The 26278-nt window shown below is 47.9% G+C and overlaps 2 protein-coding genes across 2 annotated transcripts; both read left to right on the top strand.

Moving 5' to 3' along the window:
• Positions 1-2178: 2178 nt before the first annotated feature.
• LOC116969106 (tubulin alpha-1B chain-like) lies at positions 2179-6152 on the top strand. Its single transcript, XM_033016055.1, has 4 exons — positions 2179-2411; positions 2535-2683; positions 3561-4241; positions 5839-6152. The coding sequence occupies exons 1-4, from the start codon at positions 2291-2293 to the stop codon at positions 6136-6138; spliced, it is 1251 nt and encodes a 416-aa protein (XP_032871946.1). The 5' UTR covers positions 2179-2290; the 3' UTR covers positions 6139-6152.
• A 5137-nt stretch (positions 6153-11289) lies between these two features.
• On the top strand, positions 11290-16108 carry LOC116969107 (tubulin alpha-1D chain-like). Its single transcript, XM_033016056.1, has 4 exons — positions 11290-11497; positions 11623-11771; positions 14543-15223; positions 15809-16108. The coding sequence occupies exons 1-4, from the start codon at positions 11377-11379 to the stop codon at positions 16106-16108; spliced, it is 1251 nt and encodes a 416-aa protein (XP_032871947.1). The 5' UTR covers positions 11290-11376.
• The last annotated feature ends 10170 nt before the right edge of the window (positions 16109-26278 follow it).

Raw genomic sequence — 26278 nt, 5'->3', positions numbered from 1 at the left:
CCACCATTCAATATGATCATGGCTGATCATCCAACTCAGTATCCTGTACCTGCCTTCTCTCCATACCCCCTGATCCCTGTAGTCACAAGGGCCACATCTAACTCCCTCTTAAATATAGCCAATGAACTGGTCTCAACTACCTTCTGTGGCAGAGAGTTTCAGAGATTCACCACTCTGTGTGAAAAATGTTTTTCTCATCACGGACTTAAAGGATTCCCCCTTTATACTTAAACTGTGACCCCTAATCCTGGACTACCCCCAACGTCGGGAACAATCTTCCTGCATTTAGCCTGTCCAACGACTTAAGATTTTTGTAAGTTTCTATAACTACCCCACCCCCCCCCCCCCCCCCAATCTTCTAAATTCTAGCCAGTACAAGCCGAGTCTATCCAATCTTTCTTCATATGAAAGTCCTGACATCCCGGTCCGGTGAACCTTCTCTGTACTCCCTGTATGGCAAGCATGTCTTGCCTCGGATTAGGAAACCTTTGGAGCCGGTGTGGTGGATGATGATGTTATTGTTTATGTAGTTATGAGTCGTGTTGCTTTTTTGATAAGACTATATGGCAAACCAACTTATTCATATGTTGCCAATTATACATGGCTAAAAAATTATGATTATTATTATTATGAGATGAGACGGTAATTGTTTAATGGCGGACATTCCCGAGGGACCTAACGGTCTATTGTCTGAATGGTGGCCGATGAGGAAAATGGGAGATGCAACGAGACCTGGGTGTCATGGCACACCGGTCATTGAAAGTAGGCATGCAGGTGCAGCAGGCAGAGAAGAAAGCGATGGTATGTTAGAACTCATAACAAAATTATTTGAGTATAGGAGCAGGTATGTTCTACTGCAGTTGTACAGGGTGTTGGTGAGACCACACCTGGAGTATTGCGTACAGTTTTGGTCTCCTAATCTGAGCAAATACATTCTTGCCATAGAGGCAGAACAGAGACGGCTCAGCAGACTGATTCCTGGGATGGCAGTACTTTCATATGAAGAAAGACTGGATAGACTCGGCTGTACACGCTAGAATTTAGAAGATTGAGGGGGGATCTTATAGAAACTTACAAAATTCTTAAGGGGTTGGACAAGCTAGATGCAGGAACATTGTTCCAGATGTTGGGGAAGTCCAGAACAAGTCGTCACAGTTTAAGGATAAAGGGGAAGTATTTTAGGACCGAGATGAGAAACACAGAGAGTGCTGAATCTCTGGAATTCTCTGCTACAGAAGTTGGTTGAGGCCATTCATTGGCTATATTTGAGAGGGAGTTAGATGTGGCCCTTGTGGCTAAAGGGATCAGGGGGTATGGAGAGAAGGCAGGTACAGGATAATGAGTTGGATGATTAGCCATTATCATTTTGAATGGCGGTGCAGGCTCGAAGGGCCGAATGGCCTACTCCTCCATCTATTTTCTATGTTCCTACGTTTCTATTCCTTCCCCTACTTATATTCCTACGACTGCAGGGCAGTTTGCGTGACCTGGTGGGTGCATATTTGATTCCAGGGTATATGTAGGTGTCCCTGTGCTTGGTAATCTGACTCAGTGACGGGACCATGTGACACAACAATGCCCATTATCTATTGCGGACATCATTTGACCACGCCCTTTACTCTAACCGGCCAATCGGCGCCTGTCCGCCACTGACGTCGTTTACATGGTACCTAGCAACCATTCTTCGGGCCGGCCAATCAGACGACGGGCCTCCCTCATAATGACGGGGTATAAATAGCGCGACCGGCGGCGTCAGCCAGTCATTGCCGAGGGCTGCGGTGTTCATCGGACATTATGGTAGGTGACGTGATAGAACTCTGAGGACCGCCGCGTTCCATGGAGACAGCTGGCTGATTGGTCGATGGGAGCCCACTGTGGGCGGCGTGCTCCATTCAGGGAAAAGGGAGCGGTGCTCAGAGGGTCCAGTTGTAGCCGGGAGTCCCGGTTAAAACCGGGACGTGCACACAGACGGGGGTGGATTGGTTGCGACGGGTTCGGGTGAGGGGGGGGGGGGGGCTGTTGCATTACCAGGGTAAGAAGGAGTTGGGACAGGGGCATACAAGGATGGGACGCGCCTGACAGTAACCCGGTGATTTTAAGCCCCACCCCACTCGCCCCGCCTCTGATCACAACACTATGGCAAGTTATCCGATTCCGGTACTTATCACGTGTTTCCCCCCATCTCCAGCGCGAGTGTATTTCAGTTCACGTCGGCCAGGCCGGGTGCCAGATTGGCAACGCTTGCTGGGAGCTCTATTGCCTGGAGCACGGGATCCAGCCGGATGGACAGATGCCGAGCGACAAGACCATCGGGGCCGGCGACGACTCCTTCAACACCTTCTTCAGCGAAACGGGGGCGGGCAAGCACGTCCCGCGGGCCGTGTTCGTCGACTTGGAGCCCACGGTGATCGGTAATTTGAAATGGCAGTCGAGGGCTCATATGTCTGGGATAGTCTCAAAATGTCCACGCGTCGTGCAAGGAAGGGGCGTTGTCGGCGCTGGTTAATTCTCTGTTCCCTGCTCTCTCCCTGCAGATGAGGTGCGGACCGGCACATACCGGCAGCTCTTCCACCCCGAGCAGCTCATCACGGGAAAGGAGGACGCGGCCAATAACTACGCCCGGGGACACTGCTCAGTCGGCAAGGAGATCGTGGACCTGGTGCTGGATCGTATCCGGAAGGTGGTAGGTGCACCTGCAATAGAACCTCCCAGAATTCTTGTATTACCACCGAACCTCCGATAGTGTGTCCCTGTCCCCAGCGTAATCTGAGAACTGCGTGCACTGTGCACTTACCACACCTTAAAGCAATGTCCAGCCTACTGTGACATTTCCAGATATCGGTAAAAGGGTTCTCAATAAATATCCTAAGTACATATATAGTATTTGTATAAATATCTATCAGGTCTCCGAAATAAACTGTCCAACCGCACTGCATAAATCCTGTATTCCTGTTTCCATACAGTATAATTCCATGTCTATGAATTACATTATTTACTTAACTATCTATCGGGTATCTGGGATCAAAAAAAAATCCACACGTGTCCAATCTGTCTGCATAGCTAAAGTTCTCAAATCCGGGCATAATTCTGGCGAAACTCATCTGCGCCCTCATCTATGTCTGCACGTCCGTCCTGAAATGGAGCACCCGGAACAGCACAGAATGCCCCCAATGCCGCCTTAGCATAGCTGTATAACTTTTTTGTCAAACCAACTCAAATTTAAAGCAGGTGTCCCTTGCTGTAACACGACGGAGGCCGAATAACTTACCGAATTTCGAAAGTGATTTCAACAGAAATTCACTGGAGTTTAGAAGTGAATTATGTTTCTATGTTTCTAAATGTGGATGGGAAGAGTTTTCATGTACAGCAACTCAATGCAACCAAATCCCCCGAGTCCAGACTGCCGACTAGCATTTAAATGTTGGGGTAGACTATGAATAGACAATGTTACTCGATCATTCCAGTCCTATCTTCATGAGCTCAAACTCAGAGGCAATTTGGTGGCGTGGATCATTAATGTCACATCCGGTATTCTATTCATGATTTCCATTTTATCCAAGGCTGACCAATGCACCGGACTGCAGGGGTTCCTCATCTTCCACAGTTTCGGTGGCGGCACCGGCTCGGGCTTCACCTCCCTCCTCATGGAGAGACTTTCCGTCGACTACGGTAAGAAATCCAAGCTGGAGTTTTCCGTCTACCCGGCGCCGCAGATCTCCACCGCCGTGGTCGAGCCCTACAACGCGGTGCTAGTCACCCACTGCACCCTGGAGCACTCCGACTGCGCCTTCATGGTGGACAACGAGGCCATTTACGACGTGTGTCGGCGGAACCTGGACATCGAGCGCCCCACCTACACTAACCTCAACCGCCTGATCGCGCAGATCGTGTCGTCCATCACAGCCTCGCTGCGCTTCGACGGCGCCCTCAACGTGGACCTGACTGAGTTCCAAACCAACCTGGTCCCCTACCCGCGCATCCATTTCCCGCTCGCCACCTACGCGCCCCTGATCTCGGCCGAGAAGGCTTACCACGAGCAATTGTCGGTCCCCGAAATCACCAACGCCTGCTTCGAGCCGGCCAACCAGATGGTGAAGTGCGACCCCCGCCAGGGCAAGTACATGGCGTGCTGCATGTTGTACCGTGGGGACGTGGTCCCCAAGGACGTCAACGCCGCTATCGCCACCATCAAGAGTAAGCGCAGCATCCAGTTCGTGGACTGGTGTCCAACCGGGTTCAAGGTAAGTGAAGGGTTTGAGACAAAGTTTTGTGCCAGGTGGAGGAGGGGCATTGGCTATGTTTACGTATGTTGCAAAGCTTACCTGAAACGTCGCTGAAATCTGTACCAGCCCGTGTGCGCGATTTTGGCGCCGTTTAGAGGGGGGCGGGTTTAAAACGCGATTTTCCCTAGGCTGTTCAAATCGAGGTGTTTCAGCCTAGTTAATTATTAACGAAAAATCCCTGGAAGATTCCCTCGCTTGAGCTATTATTAGTTTTAAGGGCTTTATTAAATTGTTATAGTAGGTTAAAAATTAACCTCTAAACCCCCGACCGCCGGCAACCGGCCGGATCTCATACAAGGGAAAAGGTAGGTAGGTAGGCTGTTTATTTTTACGTTAATAGGGGCTTCTTAAGATCCCTTTATACAATGTTTAAGGTTGCGAGTAGCTAATTTGGGCCCCATTATATCCCGCAGTATGTTTCTGGGCATTTGAGGGTACAAATCTACCGCAATGTGAACGTTCTAAACCAGCGCGTTCACAGGATCCCACTAGAAAGCTGATTTAAATGGACTTTAATTTACAGCAATTGAACACTAAATTCCTTCCATTTGGCCTATAAATTAATGTAAATGAGATTTTAAAATCATGTTTTATTGTTACTTATTTGTGAATATTATTTGGACACTTAGGCTATTTAAAAATGTTAATCATTTATTAAGAAATGGATAGATGTTTAGATCTAGTAATTGAAGTTTGAAATTAGCTACAATTAGGTAACTAACTAATTATATGCTTTAATTTCAGGTCATCGAAGTAAGATTATTTTATGTTTGTTTCAGAATGCTTCAATCTATAATAACTGACAATTTCATTCAGTTCTCTTAATTTTTAAAAAGTTATGGGCTTTTGACTGTCCACGATCACAGCTTTTTTGTTATGTCCATAGAAAATCAATAGGGAACAAGATGCTAATTTCCAAGTATGAAAATGGCCATACCTTTTAAATACTTGAGATATGAAAGAGAATTAGGTGTCAAATTAAACTTATTTTTATGCTTTATCTGATGGGATAAATTGCAGACTTGATTTTTAAAATCTCAAATTTTGTAACATTGCCACTATGTTTGTCCGATACCTCAGGTGAACGGTACAGCTAGAAATGTTAAATAGATGTCCCTGTATACATCGACAATAATTGAACAAGGACCTCCCATTCTCCCCACTGTGCCCTCCCTACTCAACACCCCAACGCATTGATGTCATCCCATGGGAATGTTTTAATCCGATCCTACATTTGCATGAGTCATCCTGTACTGATGCGGGCGCAAGGGATGGGGGAGAGTGGGTGGATTTGAAGGACTTCGTGTGCTTGTAGACGGTGGGCCGAAGTACCTCTTTCTACCAGTAAAAATACTCCAGTGAATATTGAGCAACTGATAGGGGAAGAAGTGAAGAATTTGCACATTACCCTTTCCAGCGCCATCACCCGGGGAACAGAGGCTCTGCAATTCGCACAGAACATGGGGTTTACGCGGTGAAGGGGTTTGGAGGAGCTCGCATGTTGACAGAGGTCCAGGAATTGATATCCAATGTGTGCACTTTCCAACCCCCGCAGGTGGGCATCAACTACCAGCCCCCGACGGTGGTGCCTGGGGGCGACCTGGCCAAGGTGCAGCGCGCCCTCTGCATGCTGAGCAACACCACCGCCATCGCCATGGCCTGGACCCGCCTGGACCTGAAGTTCGACAAGATGTACGCCAAGCGGGCCTTTGTCCACTGGTACGTGGGAGAGGGGCTGGAGGAAGGAGAGTTCCAGGACGCGCGGGAGGACATGGCGTCGCTGGAGAAGGACTACCAAGAGGTGGCCCTGGATTCCACCGACCTTGCAAGAGCAGAGGAGGAAGGAGAGGAGTAGACGATATTACTTAAAATAAAAAAGTTTAATGAAATGCCACATTTATGCAACAGTGCAACGTTAGATTTGGAAAGTAGGTTTAAAAAGAAAGCATTGTAATACCGAAAATAAATGTATTTGACAAAAAAAATGTATTTGGAAGTCTATCCGTTTGACCTTCGAAAATCCTGAGGACATTTCCACCGGATGGGACTAAGAGGTGCTCGCTGGCGGCAGAACGACGGTTGCGACAGAAATGACCAGCAGAGGTGGTCATATAACTGCGAAACTGACTAATAGAAGCAGGGGCTGTTGAAAGAATGGCCACACTCACACATGGTGATTGGAACCCATAGTCAAGAGAAACACAACGGTGTTTTCTATGCACATACTTATTCCGAGAGAGAGAGAGAGAGAGAGAGAGAGAGAGAGAGAGAGAGAGAGAGAGAGATCTAATAAGCCTGTGGGCGGAGCCACATTCTGAGTGACACTAATGCACATCCTCACTCTCTTAAAGAATTAAAAGCGAAATGCAAAACTACCGAGAACTACTAAGACTAAAATGCAACGTATACTACTGACTATATACATCACACATAGTACATGGCAACAAGGAAGTTCAGTAGGCCATTCGGCCCTTAGAGCCAACACCTCCATTCAATGTGATCATGGCCGATCATGTCCAATCAGTACCCCGTTCATGCCTTCTCCCCATATCCCCTGACTCCGTTATCTGTAAGATCCCTATCTAGCTCTCTCTTGAAAGTATCCAAAGAACCGGCCTCCACCGCCTTCTGAGGCAGAACATTCCACAGTTTCAGAACTCTCTGTGTGAAAAAAGTGTTTACCCGTCTCCGTTCTAAATGACTTGTCCCTTATTCTTAAACTGTGGCCCCTGGTTCTGGACGCCCCCAACATCGGGAACATGTTTCCTGCCTCTAGCGTGTCCACACACTTAATAATGTTATAGGTTTCAATAAGACACCCTCTCATCCTTCTGAACTCCAGAATATACAAGCCCAGCCGCTCCATTTTCTCTGCACATGACAGTCCCGACATCCCGGGAATTAAACTTGTAAACGTACGTTGCGTCCCTCAATAGCAAGAATGTCCTTCCTCAAACGGCTGGAAGAATTCAGCAGATTGAGCAGCATAATCGAGGAAATGGAATTGTTGATATTTTGGGTCAATGCTCTGCTTCACAAATGATAGTGTAGAGGGCAGATAGCTGGATACTGCTGACTCCCTTGAGACACTTCCATTGACTGCTGCTAGATCCTTCTTTAGTGCATAGTGTACCAGCCATACATTAAGAAGCTTGTGTAGATAGAATTTGCCAAATATCGTATGCTGATAATGGCGCTAAATTGGATGAGTCGACATACTTTTTGCCTCCTACCTTCTCGTTATCTGGCCATTGATGTTGTTAGGCCTTTCTAGAGATGCGACTGACTAGGTGGTGTTTAAGAAATAACAATGCAATAGCACGATCCAGTTTGGGGGACGACAAGAGTTGTAGAACACGAACCAAGTGTGTTTAATGGTCCTATGCACGGGCAACGGAACTCTTAAATGATTCCTTGCGGCAGCCTAACGGGTCGGTTAACGAAAACACGCACATATAAGTATAAACAGCATGTCGTAACCGCTGAAGGCACTAATCAATAATCTATCTATCTCTGCCTTAAAACAAATTATTGGAGTATTTTTGTCATTAACATTTCCGCTCTGAAATATACCAACTGTCGAGCCGGTGTTAAAATCTTCAGCGAAACATAAAGTGCTGGGGAAGGCAATGGGCAAGGCAGCATCTGCAGATAAACATGTGGGGGGACCCCATTGAAACATGCAGAATAGTGAAAGGCTTGGAGAGGGTCGATGTGGAGAGGACTTTTCCACTAGTCGGGGCAGTCTAGCACTAGAGGTCATCCCTTATTGGCATGAGAAACAACATGTCAATAAGGGGTGAATCGTTTGATTAAAAATGCAGCCTCAGCGATTTATCGAACACATTGTGTCCAAACCGCACCTGACGTAGCCGGGCCATTTGCTAATCCCACTTCCTGCCACGTCTGTGATTCGGATCTGCGCTCCTCGGTTAAAGGGAGATATGAGATAGGCTGGGAGGTTTATCCTATTTAATGAAAGGCATTAGATCACGGTGGATGTGGATAAAGTGACCCATCGTTTCTTCAGGATAGATGGTTCATAAATTAGAGGGTATAGTCTTCCGGTTAAAGGAGCGAGATTAGTGAAGGGCAGTTTCTCACTTAAAGGGGAGTGCGAGTCCGGAACGAGCTGCCAGAAGAAGCGAATGGAGCGGTTGGAGGTAAGATTGTTTTTAAGCATTTGGACAGATATATGAACTGGTAAGGTTGCGAGGGATATGGGCTAAATACAGGTAGGTAGGACTAGGCCAGTAATATAACCTGATCGGCATGGACAAGGTTGGGCGAAGAACCTGGTTGCGTGCTGTACAGTTGTACGACTCTATGAAGTCGTTCCGTTGCCTTCTCTGACCCGGCTAATCGAGTGCTCGACCTCATACTTCCTAAATTATGTAATGCACCTGTCCCACTTAGGTAACCTGAACGGAAACCTTAGGAGACTTTTTGCCCCTCCCAAGTTTTCCGTGCGGTTCCCGTAGTTTCCCAGAGGTTTTTGTCAGTCTCCCTACCTGCTTCCACTACATGCAACCTCCGGCAACCACCTGCAACCTCCGAGAACCGCACGGAAACCTTGAGTGGGGCGCAAAGTTTCCAGCGGTTTCCGTTCAGTTTCCATAGTGTCACATGGGCATTGCAGTCCCTGCTTCTCACACCCCTAAGGAACGTGACACGTGGGGCCTGATTGCCGGGGTATCGTGTCTGGATGTCTCATGCGTGGGTTCTCCAGCAGGTTTAAGATTCTGGTGTCCACATGATAGGGAGGACGTGCCTGCACTGGAGAGGATGTAGAGAAGTTTCGTCAGGATGTTTCCTGGAATGGAATGTTTTGGTGAGGGGGAAAAGACCGTAAAGACTGAGTTTGCTGCCGACGGAGAGCAGGGAGTTAAGGGGGGGGGGAGACGGAGACAGGGTTGATAATATGAATTGTACCCCATCGTAGTGGTATTGATTTGATAGTGACACGTGCACCGAGATATAATGACAAGCTTTGGTTTGCAGGCTATTCTTGTTCTTGTGATACATGTACTGAACTCTATACAAACATCAATTTCAATAAAGTACCATAATGTGACTAATAAAGTACCAGACCATACCGGATCCGATCATAGAAACATAGACACCTAAAATAGGTGCAGGAGTAGGCATTTCGGCCCTTCGAACCTGCACCGCCTTTAAATATGATCATGGCTGATCATCCAACTCAGTATCCTGCCTTCTCTCCATACCCCCTGATCCCTTTAGCCACAAGGGCCGCATCTAACTCACTCTTAAATATAACCAATGAACTGGCCTCAAATACATTCTGTGGCAGATAATTCCACAGATTCACCACTCTCTGTGCGAATATTTTTAATGTCATCTCGATCTTAAAAGACTTCCCCCTTATCCTTAAACTGTGACCCCTTGTTTTAAGGACTTCCCCAACATCGGGAATCGTCTTCCTTCATCTAGCCTGTCCAATCCCTTAAGAATTCTGTAAGTTTCTATAAGATCCTCCCTCAATCTTCTAAATTCTTGCGAGTACAAGACGAGTCTATCCAGTCTTTCTTCATATGAAAGTCCTGACATCACAGGAAGCAATCTGGTGAACTTTATCTGTACTCCTTCTGTGGAAAGAATGTCTTTCCTCAGATTAGGAGACCAAAACTGTACGCAATACTTCAGATGTGGTCTCACCAAGCCCCTGTACAACTGCAGTTGAACATCCCTGCTCTTATACTAAAATCCTTTTGCTATGTATGCTAACATGCCATTCGCATTATTCACTGCCTGCTGCACCTGCATGCCTACTTTCAATGACTGGTGTACCATGACGCCCAGGTCTCGTTGCATCTCCCCTTTTCTTAATAAGCCACCATTCAGATTATAGTCTCTTGTACATGAGTACAACAGGTCATCCTGCACATGAGTACAACAGGTAGTTGAAACGAAAAACTGAATGGGCGTGCAGATCGTAATGTTACAGCTGCTGAGTAAGTGCAGATAACAAAATGCAAGGTCCGCAACAATATAGATTGAACGATCGGGAATAAATCCCTTAGTTTATAAGAGGTCAAGTGGCTGATAACACTGGGGAGGAATCTGCCCGGAATCTGGTCGTACGGGCTTACAAGGTTTAATATCTTCTGCCCGACGTTAGAGGGAAGAAGATGGAATGCGCGGGCATGGGAATAGCGTGGGTGCGATAGTCAGGATAAGAGGGGTGGGCCGAAAGTCCCGTTTCTGTGCCATGTGATCCCACCCTCTCCTTTGGATGCAGATGGGCGTGTTGGGAGAGGGGATGGTGGCTGGCAGATGTTGGCTGATGGGAAGAAGACAAGCCTCATCTGCTCGTTGCTAAGTGCTATTCCTCAACTCACTTGTGACGAACATTACCGCGGACAATTCGCCGGATTTTGTTTACTACAATGCCTCCGAGCAACCGCGGGTCAATTGTCCCGCGAGGCCAATCAGAGGCCGTTCTTGCTCAGCCGGGCCGCGGTATAAGTAGGGCGAGTGGCGACATCCGCCATCGACCGCCGCGACAACAGAGAGAGGATGGTGAGCCCACGTGACAGAACCCCCAGCGCAGCTGCGTTCCATCGAGCCGGGCATCCGATTGGCGAGAGGCGATGTCCTCATGGCGGAGCGCTCACCAATCACCTTTCAAGTCCGGTTCTATCTGTTGACCAGATGTTCCATTCACACATTGGGCGGAGGTGTCGCTAATCGAGATGACATCCAAGTAGAACAAGGCCACATTAGTTCCTCATCCGCAGCTGTACCTTGCCCTAATGGATGACGTCTTCCACAAATATTCATCGTGTGTTTTGTTGTTTATACGTGTGCATTTATTGGCGGACGGGGTGTCAATTGTAACAGACCACCGAAAATATCTATTACAATTGTGAAGGGATAGGTGATCCGTCATCTGTTACGTCCCAGTCCCTCTGGTGTCAATAATTTGTAATTGTAAATATTATCTTCTTGTTTTTCTCCTCGCCACCAGCGGGAATGTATTTCAATCCACATCGGCCAGGCCGGGTGCCAGATCGGCAACGCTTGCTGGGAGCTGTATTGCCTGGAGCACGGGATCCAGCCGGATGGACAGATGCCGAGCGACTCGACCATCGGGGGCGGTGACGATTCCTTCAACACCTTCTTCAGCGAGACGGGGGCGGGCAAGCACGTCCCACGAGCCGTGTTCGTCGATCTGGAGCCCACGGTGATTGGTAAGGCGGCAGGAGGAAGAATACTGATATGTTCTGCAATATCACAAATCCTACCCTGACATTCGTGGAGGGTCGTATGTGGAGCGCAGGTTGATTCTCCATTTTCTGCTCCCGTCCCTCTGCAGATGAGGTGCGGACCGGCACCTACAGGCAGCTGTTCCACCCGGAGCAGCTCATCACCGGCAAAGAGGACGCGGCCAATAACTACGCCAGAGGCCACTGCTCCATCGGCAAGGAGATCGTTGACTTAGTCCTGGACCGTATCCGGAAGGTGGTAAGTTGATTCGCAATAGAATTTCCCAGAATTCCTTCATTATCACCGCACACCAGGGAGCTTCCTATCCGGGAGCACCCTGAGTATTTCTATTGCGCTCTGACCATACCTTGAAACCATGACCATTCTACCTTGACATTTCCAACATGAGAAATGGGTTCTGCAAAAAGTTCCCTATCCCTGTCTTTCATATTTTTTATGCACCTCTATCACGTCTCCCCTCGAACTTCCATGTTTCAGAGAACATAGTCCACATTTATCCGACCTCGCATGAGAGCTTTTTCTTATCCAGTCCACATCACAAGGGGGGATCTTATAGAAACTTACAACATTCTTAAGGGGTTGGACAGGCTAGATGCAGGAAGATTGTTCCCGATGTTGGGGAAGTCTAGAATACGGGGTCACAGTTTAAGGATAAGGGGGAAATCTTTTAGGACCCAGATGAGGAAAACATTTTTCACACAGAGAGTGGTGAATCTGTGGAATTCTCTGCCACAGAAGGTAGTTGAGGCTAGTTCATTTGCTATATTTAAGAGGGAGTTAGATGTGGCTCTTGTGGCTAAAGGGATCAGGGGGTATGGAGAGAAGGCATGTTCAGGGTACTGAGTTGGATGATCAGCCATGACCATATTGAAGGGCGGTGCAGGCTCGAAGGTCCAAATGGCCTACTCCTGCACCTATTTTCTATGTTTCTATGTTTCTACAAGATTAGATATTGTTCAGTCAGTGCTGAACACACCTCTCGGCATCTTCATTACAGGCAGCTAGATCGGCAGCTGCGCATCGGTTATCCAGTTGCGGCCAAAGGTACACAAGAATGCTGGAGAAACTCAACGGGTGCAGCAGCATCTATGGAGCGAATAAAATAGGTAACGCTTCTGAAGAAGGGTTTCGACCCTGAAACGTTACCTATTTTCTTCGCTTCATAGATGCTGCTGCACCCGCTGAGTTTCTCCAGCATTTTGGTGTACCTTCGATTTTCCAGCATCTGCAGTTCCATCGTGAACATCCAGTTGAGGCCATTTCAGTAGGTGTTCCGTTCTTTGCGGTTCAATAGTTGGAGTTATACTCCCAATTGTTCAAAGACACTTTGGCTCTGCCAACACCACTTCTCAATCGATTGTGGCTTTCCATCTGGCCCAAAGATGTGTGTGCACCAGGCGGGAGTTACTCACTTGCCGTTAGTCCCATTGTATTTGAGGGAGGTAGAGTGGAGATGCTATCACCCCATATGGAGACTCGTGCTTAACCTATTGTAATGCCAGCCTCAAGCGGCGTCGCACAGTGAAGACAAATTTACCTCGACATTAGTCGGCTCGGAAATGGTGTCAGGCCAAGCATTGGATGTCGTTCATTTGTTGTCTGCCGTTGGTGCTCCTTCATGCTGGCTCCTGCTCGTCTACTGTCTGGCGGGGCTATGCCTGAGAGCTAATAGTGTTAATAGTGTAATGTTAGTGTCGGTGGGGGCGCTCCAAGTCGTGCAGCCCTGCTAGCAGCGTGTCCGTTTTTTTCAACTTTTTATTTTTTTTAGTGTTTTTAATGTTTATTTGTGTGTATTGTGTGGAGGTGGTGTGGGGGGGGGGGGGTAAGGTGGAAACCGTTTCGGTCACCTCCTCCACGGAGAGGCGACTTTTTCCAGGTCGCCTCCCCCGTGGCCTAACAACGAGGATCCGGCGGCCTTTCCGGAGACACTCCCGGGGCTTCAGCTGCGGGCGCAGCGCGGATTCTCGGCGTGGAGCGGGCGAGCACACGCTGGGGGTCGCCGGAAGGGAGCGCTCAGTTCACTAGCCCGCGGCAGCCTGGGGCCGCGATCTGCAGAGCTCCGGCCAGCGCGACGTCTGCAGCCTGGGATCCCTCGCTGGCGACCAGGGAGAGGAAGAAGCTTCCACTCCGACTGCCGGCCCGCGGCCAACTTCTACCGCGGGCGGGGCATGGACTTACCATCGGAAGCGGGGTCCCTCGATGGGGATCCCTGGAGGGGAGCTTCGACTTCGACTGCCGGCCCTGCGGTCTGCGGTGCTTCTGGCTGCGGCGCGTACAATAAATGATCGACCGCTGGCTTGCGGCCTACACCAACCTGAAGCCGCGATCTCCGGAGGGGGAGGCATCGATGCAGGACTTACCTTGACTTTCATTCATCTGGTCGCCCGCAGCGAGGGCTGCGGAGGGTTGAGGTCCCGACCACGAGGGGGAAATGGGGGAGGACTGGCCAAACGTTGTGCCTTCCACCACAGTGGAGGATGTTGGTGTTAAATTCTTGGTGTGTTTTTGTGTGTTCTTTTTCATTGTACCGCTGCTGGCAAATTCATTTCACATGTGACGAATAAAACCGTATTGTATTGCATTGTAATACCCTCTCTGGTGAAACATTCTTTCTAGTAATCCTCTTCTGCAACTTCGCCCAAGCCACCACGGCATTCATCGAAGACGGCAACCGGAAATGTATTGTACACACCGAATGAGGCCTAGCCCGAACTTTATTTACACGTCAGAGCAAAGTTAAGGCCTTCTCATTCACTCGTGGGCCGCCAATTACACCTAAGACGTTCGAAAGCCATTTCTACAGTTGGGTCGGGCCCAATGCAGAGGAATGGGACGAGATCCGACTGCCATCTTGCTTTCTATGTAAAGTGTTGAGTGGAAGTGAAAGAACAATTGCATTCGATCTTCCCAAAGCCATCCACTCATGCCCAACCGTAATGGTAACCAGGTAGCTCGCGAACGTAATATGTGGTTTTCCATTAACAATTTCCGCTTTTCTCCCCCCACAGGCTGACCAATGCACCGGACTGCAGGGGTTCCTGATCTTCCACAGTTTCGGTGGCGGCACCGGCTCGGGCTTCACCTCCCTCCTCATGGAGAGGCTCTCCGTCGACTACGGCAAGAAATCCAAGCTAGAGTTTTCCGTCTACCCGGCGCCGCAGATCTCCACCGCCGTGGTCGAGCCCTACAACGCGGTGCTGGTCACCCACTGCACCCTGGAGCATTCCGATTGCGCCTTCATGGTGGACAACGAGGCAATTTACGACGTGTGTCGGCGGAACCTGGACATCGAGCGCCCCACCTACACCAACCTCAACCGCCTGATCGCGCAGATAGTGTCGTCCATCACCGCATCGCTTCGCTTCGACGGCGCCCTCAACGTGGACCTGACTGAGTTCCAAACCAACCTGGTCCCCTACCCGCGCATCCACTTCCCGCTCGCCACCTACGCGCCCCTGATCTCGGCCGAGAAGGCTTACCACGAGCAAATGTCGGTCCCTGAAATCACCAACGCCTGCTTCGAGCCGGCCAACCAGATGGTGAAGTGCGACCCCCGCCAGGGCAAATACATGGCGTGCTGCATGTTGTACCGTGGGGACGTGGTCCCCAAGGACGTCAACGCCGCCATCGCCACCATCAAGAGCAAGCGCAGCATCCAGTTCGTGGACTGGTGTCCAACCGGATTCAAGGTAAGTGAAGGGTTTGAGACAAAATCATCTGTACCCGGTGGAGGAGGGTATTGGCTATGTTTGTCAGATACCTCAGGTAAACTGCACAGCTAGAAATGTTAAGTAGATGTCACTGCTTTCATCGACAATAATTGAACAAGGACCTCCCCCTCTGTCGCCACTGTGCCCTCACTACTCAACACCCCAACGCTATGTAGTCATCCAATGGGAACATTCTCACCGGGTCCTAACATTTACAGGAGACATCCTGTCCTCATGCGGGCGCAGGGGATGGAGGAGACTGGGTAGATTTGTAGGAATTCATGTGCCTGGAGACGGTGGGCCGAAGTATCTCTTGCTATCCGGTAATCGGTCTGTAAAAATACTCCAGGTAAAATTGAGCTTCTGATAGGGGAAGAAGTAAAGAATTGGGATAATCTCTTAATTGATACATTCCCCTTTCCAACGCGCTCGCCAGGGGAACAGGCGCTTTGCAGTTCACCACAAAACACGGGGTTCACACTGCGGAGGGGTTGGGAGGAGCTCGCTTGTTCACATGGGCCCAGGAAGTGACATTCAATGTCTACACTTTCCCTACCCCCGCAGGTGGGCATCAACTATCAGCCCCCGACCGTGGTGCCTGGGGGCGACCTGGCCAAGGTGCAACGCGCGCTCTGCATGCTGAGCAACACTACCGCCATCGCCATGGCCTGGACCCGCCTGGACCTGAAGTTCGACAAGATGTACGCCAAGCGGGCCTTTGTCCACTGGTACGTGGGAGAGGGGCTGGAGGAAGGAGAGTTCCAGGACGCGCGGGAGGACATGGCGTCGCTGGAGAAGGACTACCAAGAAGTGGCCCTGGATTCCACCGAACTCGAAAGGGCAGAGGAGGAAGGAGAGGAGTAGACGCGTTATCTTAAAATTAAAATGTTTAATCACATGCCACATTTATACGACAGAGCAACTAGATTTAGAAAGTAGGTTTAATAAGACAGCATAGTAATTTCGAAAATAAATTTATTTGAAAAAAAAATCCATTTGGAAGTCTATCCGCTTGTCTTTGGAAATTCCCGAGGACATTTTCACCCTATGGGTATTCGGTATTCACCAAGGAGAAGGATATTGAATTATGTGAGGTAAGGGAAACAAGTAGAGTAGCTATGGAAACTATGAGGATCAAAGAAGAGGAAGTACTGACACTTTTGAGAAATATAAAAGTGGATAAGTCTCCAGGTCCGGACAGGATATTCCCTAGGACATTGAGGGAAGTTAGTGTAGAAATAGCAGGGGCTATGGCAGAAATATTTCAAATGTCATTAGAAACGGGAATAGTGCCGGAGGATTGGCGTACTGCGCATGTTGTTCCATTGTTTAAAAAGGGGTCTAAGAGTAAACCTAGCAATTATAGACCTGTTAGTTTGACGTCAGTGGTGGGAAAATTAATGGAAAGAATACTTAGAGATAATATATATAAGCATCTGGATAAACAGGGTCTGATTAGGAACAGTCAACATGGATTTGTGCCTGGAAGGTCATGTTTAACTAATCTTCTTGAATTTTTTGAAGATGTTACTCGGGAAATTGATGAGGGTAAAGCAGTGGATGTTGTGTATATGGACTTCAGTAAGGCCTTAAACCATATAATATAACAATTACAGCACGGAAACAGGCCATCTCGACCCCTCTAGTCCGTGCCGAACACATAATCTCCCCTAGTCCCATATACCTGCGCTCAGACCATAACCCTCCATTCCTTTCCCATCCATATAACTATCCAATTTATTTTTAAATGATAAAAACGAACCTGCCTCCACCACCTTCACTGGAAGCTCATTCTACACAGCTACCACTCTCTGAGTAAAGAAGTTCCCCCTCATGTTACCCCTAAACTTCAGTCCCTTAATTCTCAAGTCATGTCCCCTTGTTTGAATCTTCCCTACTCTCAGTGGGAAAAGCTTTTCCACGTCAACTCTGTCTATCCCTCTCATCATTTTAAAAACCTCTATCAAGTCCCCCCTTAACCTTCTGCGCTCCAAAGAATAAAGCCCTAACTTGTTCAACCTTTCTCTGTAACTTAGTTGCTGAAACCCAGGCAACATTCTAGTAAATCTCCTCTGTACTCTCTCTATTTTGTTGACATCCTTCCTATAATTAGGCGACCAAAATTGTACACCATACTCCAGAATTGGCCTCACCAATGCCTTGTACAATTTTAACATTACATCCCAACTTCTATACTCAATGCTCTGATTTATAAAGGCCAGCACACCAAAAGCTTTCTTTACCACCCTATCTACATGAGATTCCACTTTCATGGAACTGTGCACAGTTATTCCCAGATCCCTCTGTTCACCTACATTCTTCAATTCCCTACCATTTACCATGTACGTCCTATTTTGATTTGTCCTGCCAAGATGTAGCACCTCACACTTATCAGCATTAAACTCCATCTGCCATCTTTCAGCCCACTCTTCCAACTGGCATAAATCTCTCTGTAGACTTTGAAACTCTTCTTCATTACCCGCAACCCCTCCTATCTTAGTATCATCTGCATACTTACTAATCCAATTTACCACACCATCGTCCAGATCATTGATGTACATGACAAACAACAGTGGACCCAACACAGATCCCTGTGGCACCCCACTCGTCACTGGCCTCCAACCTGACATACAACCATCCACCATTACTCTCTGGCATCTCCCATTCAGCCACTGTTGAATCCATCTTGCTACTCCACCATTAATACCCAACCATTGAACCTTCTTAACCAACCTTCCATGAGGAACCTTGTCAAAGGCCTTACTGAAGTCCATATACACAACATCCACTGCTTTACCCTCATCAATTTCCCGAGTAACATCTTCAAAAAATTCAAGAAGATTAGTTAAACATGACCTTCCAGGCACAAATCCATGTTGACGGTTCCTAATCAGACCCTGTTTATCCAGATGCTTATATATATTATCTCTAAGTATTCTTTCCATTAATTTGCCCACCACTGACGTCAAACTAATAGGTCTATAATTGCTAGGTTTACTCTTAGACCCCTTTTTAAACAATGGAACAACATGCGCAGTACGCCAATCCTCCGGCACTATTCCCGTTTCTAATGACATTTGAAATATTTCTGCCATAGCCCCTGCTATTTCTACACTAACTTCCCTCAATGTCCTAGGGAATATCCTGTCCGGACCTGGAGACGTATCCACTTTTATATTTCTCAAAAGTGTCAGTACTTCCTCTTCTTTGATCCTCATAGTTTCCATAGCTACTCTACTTGTTTCCCTTACCTCACATAATTCAATATCCTTCTCCTTGGTGAATACCGAAGAAAAGAATCTGTTCAATATCTCCCCCATCTCTTTTGGCTCTGCAGATAGTTGGCCACTCTGACTCTCTAATGGACCAATTTTATCCCTCGTTATCCTTTTGCTATTAATATAGCGGTAGAAACCCTTCGGATTTACTTTTACCTTACTTGCCAAAGCAACCTCATATCTTCTTTTAGCTTTTCTAATTTCTTTCTTAAGATTCTTTTTACATTCTTTATACTCCTCAAGCACCTCATTTACTCCATGCTGCCTATAACTATTGTAGATATCCCTCTTTTTCCGAAACAAGTGTCCAATTTCCCTTGAAAACCATGGCTCTTTACAATTTTTACGATTTCCTTTCAACCGAACAGGGACATAAAGATTCTGTACTCTTAAAATTTCACCTTTAAATGTACTCCATTTCTCTTCCACATCTTTCCCATAAAACAAACTGTCCCAATTTACTCCTTTTAAATCCTTTCGCATCTCCTCAAAGTTAGCCTTTCTCCAATCAAAAATCTCAACCCTAGGTCCAGTTTTGTCCCTCTCCATAATTATATTGAAACTAATGGTATTGTGATCACTGGATCACTTTGACAAGGTTCCTCATGGAAGGTTGGTTAAGAAGGTTCAATGGTTGGGTATTAATGGTGGAGTAGCAAGATGGATTCAACAGTGGCTGAATGGGAGATGCCAGAGAGTAATGGTGGATGGTTGTTTGTCAGGTTGGAGGCCAGTGACGAGTGGGGTGCCACAGGGATCTGTGTTGGGTCCACTGTTGTTTGTCATGTACATCAATGATCTGGACGATGGCGTGGTAAATTGGATTAGTAAGTATGCAGATGATACTAAGATAGGTGGGGTTGCGGGTAATGAAGTAGATTTTCAAAGTCTACAGAGAGATTTATGCCAGTTGGAAGAGTGGGCTGAAAGATGGCAGATGGAGTTTAATGCTGATAAGTGTGAGGTGCTACATCTTGGCAGGACAAATCAAAATAGGACGTACATGGTAAATGGTAGGGAATTGAAGAATGTAGGTGAACAGAGGGATCTGGGAATAACTGTGCACAGTTCCCTGAAAGTGGAATCTCATGTAGATAGGGTGGTAAAGAAAGCTTTTGGTGTGCTGGCCTTTATAAATAGAGCATTGAGTATAGAAATTGGGATGTAATGTTAAAATTGTACAAGGCATTGGTGAGGCCAATTCTGGAGTATGGTGTACAATTTTGGTCGCCTAATTATAGGAAGGATGTCAACAAAATAGAGAGAGTACAGAGGAGATTTACTAGAATGTTGCCTGGGTTTCAGCAACTAAGTTACAGAGAAAGGTTGAACAAGTTAGGGCTTTATTCTTTGGAGCGCAGAAGGTTAAGGGGGGACTTGATAGAGGTTTTTAAAATGATGAGAGGGATAGACAGAGTTGACGTGGAAAAGCTTTTCCCACTGAGAGTAGGGAAGATTCAAACAAGGGGACATGACTTGAGAATTAAGGGACTGAAGTTTAGGGGTAACATGAAGGGGAACTTCTTTACTCAGAGAGTGGTAGCTGTGTGGAATGAGCTTCCAGTGAAGGTGGTGGAGGCAGGTTCGTTTTTATCATTTAAAAATAAATTGGATAGTTATATGGATGGGAAAGGAATGGAGGGTTATGGTCTGAGCGCAGGTATATGGGACTAGGGGAGATTATGTGTTCGGCACGGACTAGAAGGGTCGAGATGGCCTGTTTCCGTGCTGTAATTGTTATATGGTTATATGGTTATGGGAATGAAAGATGCTGGCTGGCGGCAGAAGAACGATTGCCGCAGACATTTCAAGCATGATGCGGTCATATCAGTGCGAAACTGACTAATAGGAGGGGGTGGGAGACCGAAGGATGGGGGCATAGGGGGAAGGGCGAGGGGGTTGGCCAACTCTAGGAGGGGGGGGGGGAGGGAGAGGTAAGGGAGAGGCAAAGGGATGGGGAAGGAAGAGGATTAAGCGGGAATTCGGGGAGTGGGGTGTTCCACATACTCAGTCTCAACTTTTTTTTAAACACTATATTATAATATCACATGAAAAGGACTTTAATCGTTTTAAACAATCTACCGGGGACTCATGTTGTCGACCTCCCCGTGGTGAGCCTTGTCAACTTACCTCAGCCGGGCGAACGACAACGAACAGAGACAGGTTGGGGCCAAACCGGATCACGCGCCCTTTTAAGGCGGTCACCGACGGATATTGAACCGAATGGCAACATCCTGCTCCAGACTCCTGATGCCTCAAACGCAAGAAGAAGGAGCAATCTGCCTATCCCTATCCCTTGCTGTGCAATGGTGAATTGCAAAGCTTCAACAAGACAGCAAGGGATGGGTATAGGTAGATTGCTTTAAAATGCTTAAGTCCTCTTCATGTGTTATTATAAATCTGTGCTTTAAAGAACAATGAAACTGAGCATGTGGAAATTATACTCACTTCCGTCTTCTAAAGTCAGATTCTGTTCCCTGTTGCCAATGGACAAAGGGCAGTCGTAAAACTATAAAATTAAGTCGAAAGGCTAACAGGACCTCTGCTTATCAGTAATTTTGTGGAATTAGGCTCTGTTTTTCGGTGGTGCCTGATGTATATTTTCTTCCAAGACCATTTGGAAGAAGGAAAAGTTCTAAAGTGCCTTTTGCAATAAACAAAACATCAAATGATAATTCTGTGTATTAGGAGTAAATGAATCCTTTGTTCGTTGAACAATCTCCCAATGATCAATATATTTGGGATTGAGCTGTGTTTACTCTGCTGTGTCTTTCGGTGATGCCTGATTTATATTGATTTACAAGACCATTTGGAAGACATTGATGGTACGTTAACCATATAACCATATAACCATATAACAATTACAGCACGGAAACAGGCCATCTCGACCCTTCTAGTCCGTGCCGAACACATATACTCCCCTAGTCCCATATACCTGCGCTCAGACCATAACCCTCCATTCCTTCCCCATCCATATAACTATCCAATTTATTTTTAAATGATAAAAACGAACCTGCCTCCACCACCTTCACTGGAAGCTCATTCCACACAGCTACCACTCTCTGAGTAAAGAAGTTCCCCCTCATGTTACCCCTAAACCTCAGTCCCTTAATTCTCAAGTCATGTCCCCTTGTTTGAATCTTCCCTACTCTCAGTGGGAAAAGCTTTTCCACGTCAACTCTGTCTATCCCTCTCATCATTTTAAAAACCTCTATCAAGTCCCCCCCTTAACCTTCTGCGCTCCAAAGAATAAAGCCCTAACTTGTTCAACCTTTCTCTGTAACTTAGTTGCTGAAACCCAGGCAACATTCTAGTAAATCTCCTCTGTACTCTCTCTATTTTGTTGACATCCTTCCTATAATTAGGCGACCAAAATTGTACACCATACTCCAGAATTGGCCTCACCAATTCCTTGTACAATTTTAACATTACATCCCAACTTCTATACTCAATGCTCTGATTTATAAAGGCCAGCACATCAAAAGCTTTCTTTACCACCCTATCTACATGAGATTCCACTTTCAGGGAACTGTGCACAGTTATTCCCAGATCCCTCTGTTCACCTACATTCTTCAATTCCCTACCATTTACCATGTACGTTAAACTACATATCTGCCTGTACGTATGAGACATTTATCCCTTTAATTTTACTAAGGCAAGTTTATTAGCAGGTGGGAATGACAACCTACACACTATTCAAGGGGACGTCAATCTAAAATACACGAAATAATTAAAAGGATAAGTATGTATACATATACCTATCAATCTATATATTAAAGCTGTGTGTGTGTGTGTGTGTGTGTGTGTGTGTGTGTGTGTGTGTGTGTGTGTGTGTGTGTGTGTGTGTGTGTGTGTGTGTGTGTGTGTGTGTGTGTGTGTGTGTGTGTGTGTGTGTGTGTGTCAGATTTTATTTTCAGATATTTTTTCAGATTAGGCCCTTTGATTCCTTGGTCCGCCAACACCACACGCTGAGACTCCTCATTAAATTTAGACATTTTTATGTTCACATTTTTTAATAAAATCCCCCACCCCCACTCATTAATTTTAAAATGTAAACCGGACTCACGAGCTGCTTGACGTCACAATGCCAACATGCCGACCAAGCCAGGCACTCATGCCTCCAGGCCCCGCCCCACCCTGCCGCTGTGGATTAAAGGCGCAGAGAGATCAAGAAACTTCTGCAGGACAAATTCGGTTCCGCTGTAGCTTCTTTGTTCGACACATCTCGGGGCAGCGACTCCTCACGCGCTGAACCTTATCATCGTTGTTGGCGTAGCTCGTGAAGCCTTGCGCGCTCATTCCAGCTGTGGGTTTACAGTCAGAAGCCGCTTCTCTCTCTCTCTCTCTGTTCATTTGGCAGCCCGGCTCTTCTCCACCACCCCCCCCCCCCCCACTTCCCGCACCATGCCAAGTACGCTCGCGCAACGCCCCCCGCAGCGTTGGTGCATGATACGCGCGGAGCACCTCCTCCCTCTTCACCTTTACTTTATCTGCACCTCTCTTCCTCCACTCCCCCTCTCCTGCATCCTCTCCCTCTCCCCTCTACCCCTCTTCTCCCCCACCCGTCCCCTCTCACGTCACACTCTTCCCCTCCCCTTCCCCTATATATACTAGACCTAGGGCAGACCCGTTGGCGAGGCTGCCATCATACGGCGCCACCCTATGATACCCTATGGAATATAAATATATATATGTGTGTGTACACACACACACACACACACACACACACACACACACACACGCACACACACACGCACACACACACGCACACACACACGCACACGCACACGCACACGCACACGCACACGCACACGCACACGCACACGCACACGCACACGCGCACGCACGCGCGCACGCACGCGCACACACACACACACACACACACACACACACACATATATATTATACTAGACCAAGTGCAGACCCGTTGGGTCTGTTTCCCCAACGGCGTTTTGCAGGGGGGGGGGAGGGGGGGCTGCGGCATCAAACTCATATTAACCAACCCCCAAACACACAGGTGGGGGGAGGGCGGGGGGATGTGAAGAGGGGAGGGAGGGGAGAGGAGGTGGAGGAAATGGGACAGATTTGGGAGGGAAAGGAGAGCGGGGTAGGGGGGTGAGAGAGGGGGATGGGGAGAGAGATGTGGTGGAGGGGGAGGATGGGGAGGTAGGGAAGGAGGGAGGGAGGGGGAGAGGGGTGGGGGAGAGAGGGGAATGAGTGGGGAGGGAGGTGGAGGGGGGTAGGGGGAGTGATGGAAGAGGGACAGAGGGGTAGGAGGAAGGGGGTGGCGGAGAGAGGGGAGGGGGGGGGGGGGAGAGAGGGAGGGGTGGGAGAGGGGTGCGGAGAGGGAAACATAGAACCATTGAAATTAAGTGCAGGAGTAGGCCATTCGGCCCTTCGAGCCTGCACCACCATTCAATATGATCGTGGCTGATCATCCAACTCAGTATCCTGTACCTGCCTTCTCTCCATACCCCCTGATCCCTTTAGCCACAAGGACCACATCTAACTCCCTCTTAAATACAGCCAATGAACAGGCCTCAACTACCTTCTGTGCCAGTGAATTCCAGAGATTCACCACTCTCTGTGTGAAAAATGTTTTTCTCATCTCGGTCCTAAAAGATTTACCCCTTATCCTTAAACTGTGACCCCTTGTTCTGGACTTCCCCAACATCTGGAACAATCTTCCTGCATCTAGCCTGTCCAACCCCTTAAGAATTTTGTAAGTTTCTATAAGATACCGCCTCAATCTTCTAAATTCTAGCGAGTACAAACCGAGTCTATCCAGTCTTTCGTCATATGAAAGTCCTGACATCCCAGGAATCAGCCTGGTGAACCTTCTCTGTACTCCCTCTATGGCAACGATGTATTTGAACATTGGGCATTGTGACATCACACGATGGAACGTTCACCAGGGGCTGGGGCTGGTGATGCTTCTATGGGTGAGAAGCCAGTTTATTTTTGAAATATTGGGGGGGGGGTGGGTTAGGATTTGATTAAAAACGTGCACTTAAACACGACGACCAATGGCAAACCCGTTGGGTCTGATCCCCCAACGCAGCCGTTCCCTACCCGTAGCCCCCACTGGGGGGGGGGGGGGGGCGGCATCACACACACTAACCACCCCCACACACAGAGTTGGAAAAGTGTATAAAGACCGTTCCCTACCTGTAGCCCCCAGGGGAGACGTGGTCGTCGAAGTCGGGTTCCGGCCGTCTTAAAATAGCGTATCTTGAAGTCGTCGAAGTCGGGTCCGTCTCGGCAACGCGGGGGGGGGGGGGGGGGGGTGTGGCGGGGCGGCATCACACACACGAAGCATCCCCACACACAGAGCCTTAAAAGTATAATGCCCCAACACAGCCGTTGCCTACCCGCAGCCCTCACGGGAGACGTGGTCCTCGAAGTAGTGCCGTCACCGAAAGGCCGTTTTTAAATGGCGTCGCTTGAGGTTGTGCTGCGGGCGCCAGCAGCCGTTATGGTCGCTGGCCAGCAGGAGGCGACAAAATGAGTGAGGGGGGGGGGGGGGGAGGAGATGGTTTTAATGAAAAAAATGGACATAAACATAACGAAATGTAATGAGGAGTGGATAGCTGGAAGGGAAAGTGAAATGTCTACCGAAATGGCTGCTTGTATGGGGGAGAAGCCAGTTTGTATTTGAAAAACTGGGGGGGGGGGGGAGAAGGCATTACACTTTTGCGTATGTGAGCATTGGGCATTGTGACATCACACGTTGGAACGTTCAGCAGGGGCTGGGGCTGGTGAAGCTTCTGTGGGTGTGAAGCCAGTTTAGTTTTGAAATATTGGGGGGGGGGGGGAAGGATTTGATTAAGCGAGTCTATCCAGTCTTTCTTCATATGAAAGTTCTGACATAGGCATATGTAAATGAATCCATTCCGATTGGACATCTGTGAGCATTGGGCATTGTGACATCACACGATGGAACGTTCAGCAGGGGCTGGTGCTGAATCTATGAGTGAGAAGCCAGTTTAGTTTTGAAATATTGGGGGGGGGGGGGAAGGATTTGATTAAAAACATGTACTTAAACACGACGGAATGTAATGAGGAGCAGATACTTAGAAAGAAAAGTGAAATCTCTACCGAAATGGAAAAGACGTCGGCGAATCTGCGTCCGGTTTCGGAGTTGCAGGGATATGCGATGGAAGAATTGGAAGAAATGCGGCCGGAAGCCGTACATGTAAATGGATCCGTTCCGATTGGACGTCCGCGAGCGTCGGGCATGGCGATTGGACGTCCGCGAGCATCGGGCATTGTGACATCGCACGGCGGGAACGAATCGAAAGGCAGGCAGGCAGCCGGACGGATGTCGGACGGATGGGGCGAGAGTTTTATAGAATAATAGATAGATAGATAAATATGAAGAAAATGTTTCTTGATGCATTTCTTGAGTTCTTCTCTCCTGCTCCCTCTCTCGTTTATTTCTGAGACGCTGACTTGTTTCTGGCTCTGTCTCTTGAGTTATTCTCTCCAGGTCCCTCTCTTGTTTATTTCTGAGACGTTGACTTTTTTCTTGCTCCGTCTCTGGAGTTCTTCTCTCCTGCTCCCTCTCTCGTTTATTTCTGAGACGTTGACCTCTTTTTGGCTCTGTCTCTCGAGTCCTTATCTCCTGTTCCCTCTCTCGTTTATTTCTGAGACGTTGACTTCTTTTTGGCTCTGTCTCTCGAGTCCTTCTCTCCTGCTCCCTCTCTCGTTTATTTCTGAGACGTTGACATCTTTTTGGCTCTGTCTCTCGAGTCCT

The sequence above is a fragment of the Amblyraja radiata genome, unplaced genomic scaffold (assembly GCF_010909765.2).
Source record: "Amblyraja radiata isolate CabotCenter1 unplaced genomic scaffold, sAmbRad1.1.pri S104, whole genome shotgun sequence".
Taxonomy (NCBI): Eukaryota; Metazoa; Chordata; class Chondrichthyes; order Rajiformes; family Rajidae; genus Amblyraja; species Amblyraja radiata.
Note: the sequence above shows the minus strand (reverse complement) of the source record. Positions and strands in the feature narration are given on the sequence as shown.

What these genes read in the sequence shown, in the direction of transcription:
- LOC116969106 (XM_033016055.1), top strand. Translation starts at nt 2,291, where the DNA reads ATGCCGAGCGACAAGACCATCGGGGCCGGCGACGACTCCTTCAACACC. An exon ending in CTTGGAGCCCACGGTGATCG is followed by an intron (nt 2,412 to 2,534) that starts GTAATTTGAAAT and finishes CTCTCCCTGCAG; the next exon opens with ATGAGGTGCGGACCGGCACA. An exon ending in TGGATCGTATCCGGAAGGTG is followed by an intron (nt 2,684 to 3,560) that starts GTAGGTGCACCT and finishes ATTTTATCCAAG; the next exon opens with GCTGACCAATGCACCGGACT.
- LOC116969107 (XM_033016056.1), top strand. Translation starts at nt 11,377, where the DNA reads ATGCCGAGCGACTCGACCATCGGGGGCGGTGACGATTCCTTCAACACC. An exon ending in TCTGGAGCCCACGGTGATTG is followed by an intron (nt 11,498 to 11,622) that starts GTAAGGCGGCAG and finishes GTCCCTCTGCAG; the next exon opens with ATGAGGTGCGGACCGGCACC. An exon ending in TGGACCGTATCCGGAAGGTG is followed by an intron (nt 11,772 to 14,542) that starts GTAAGTTGATTC and finishes CTCCCCCCACAG; the next exon opens with GCTGACCAATGCACCGGACT.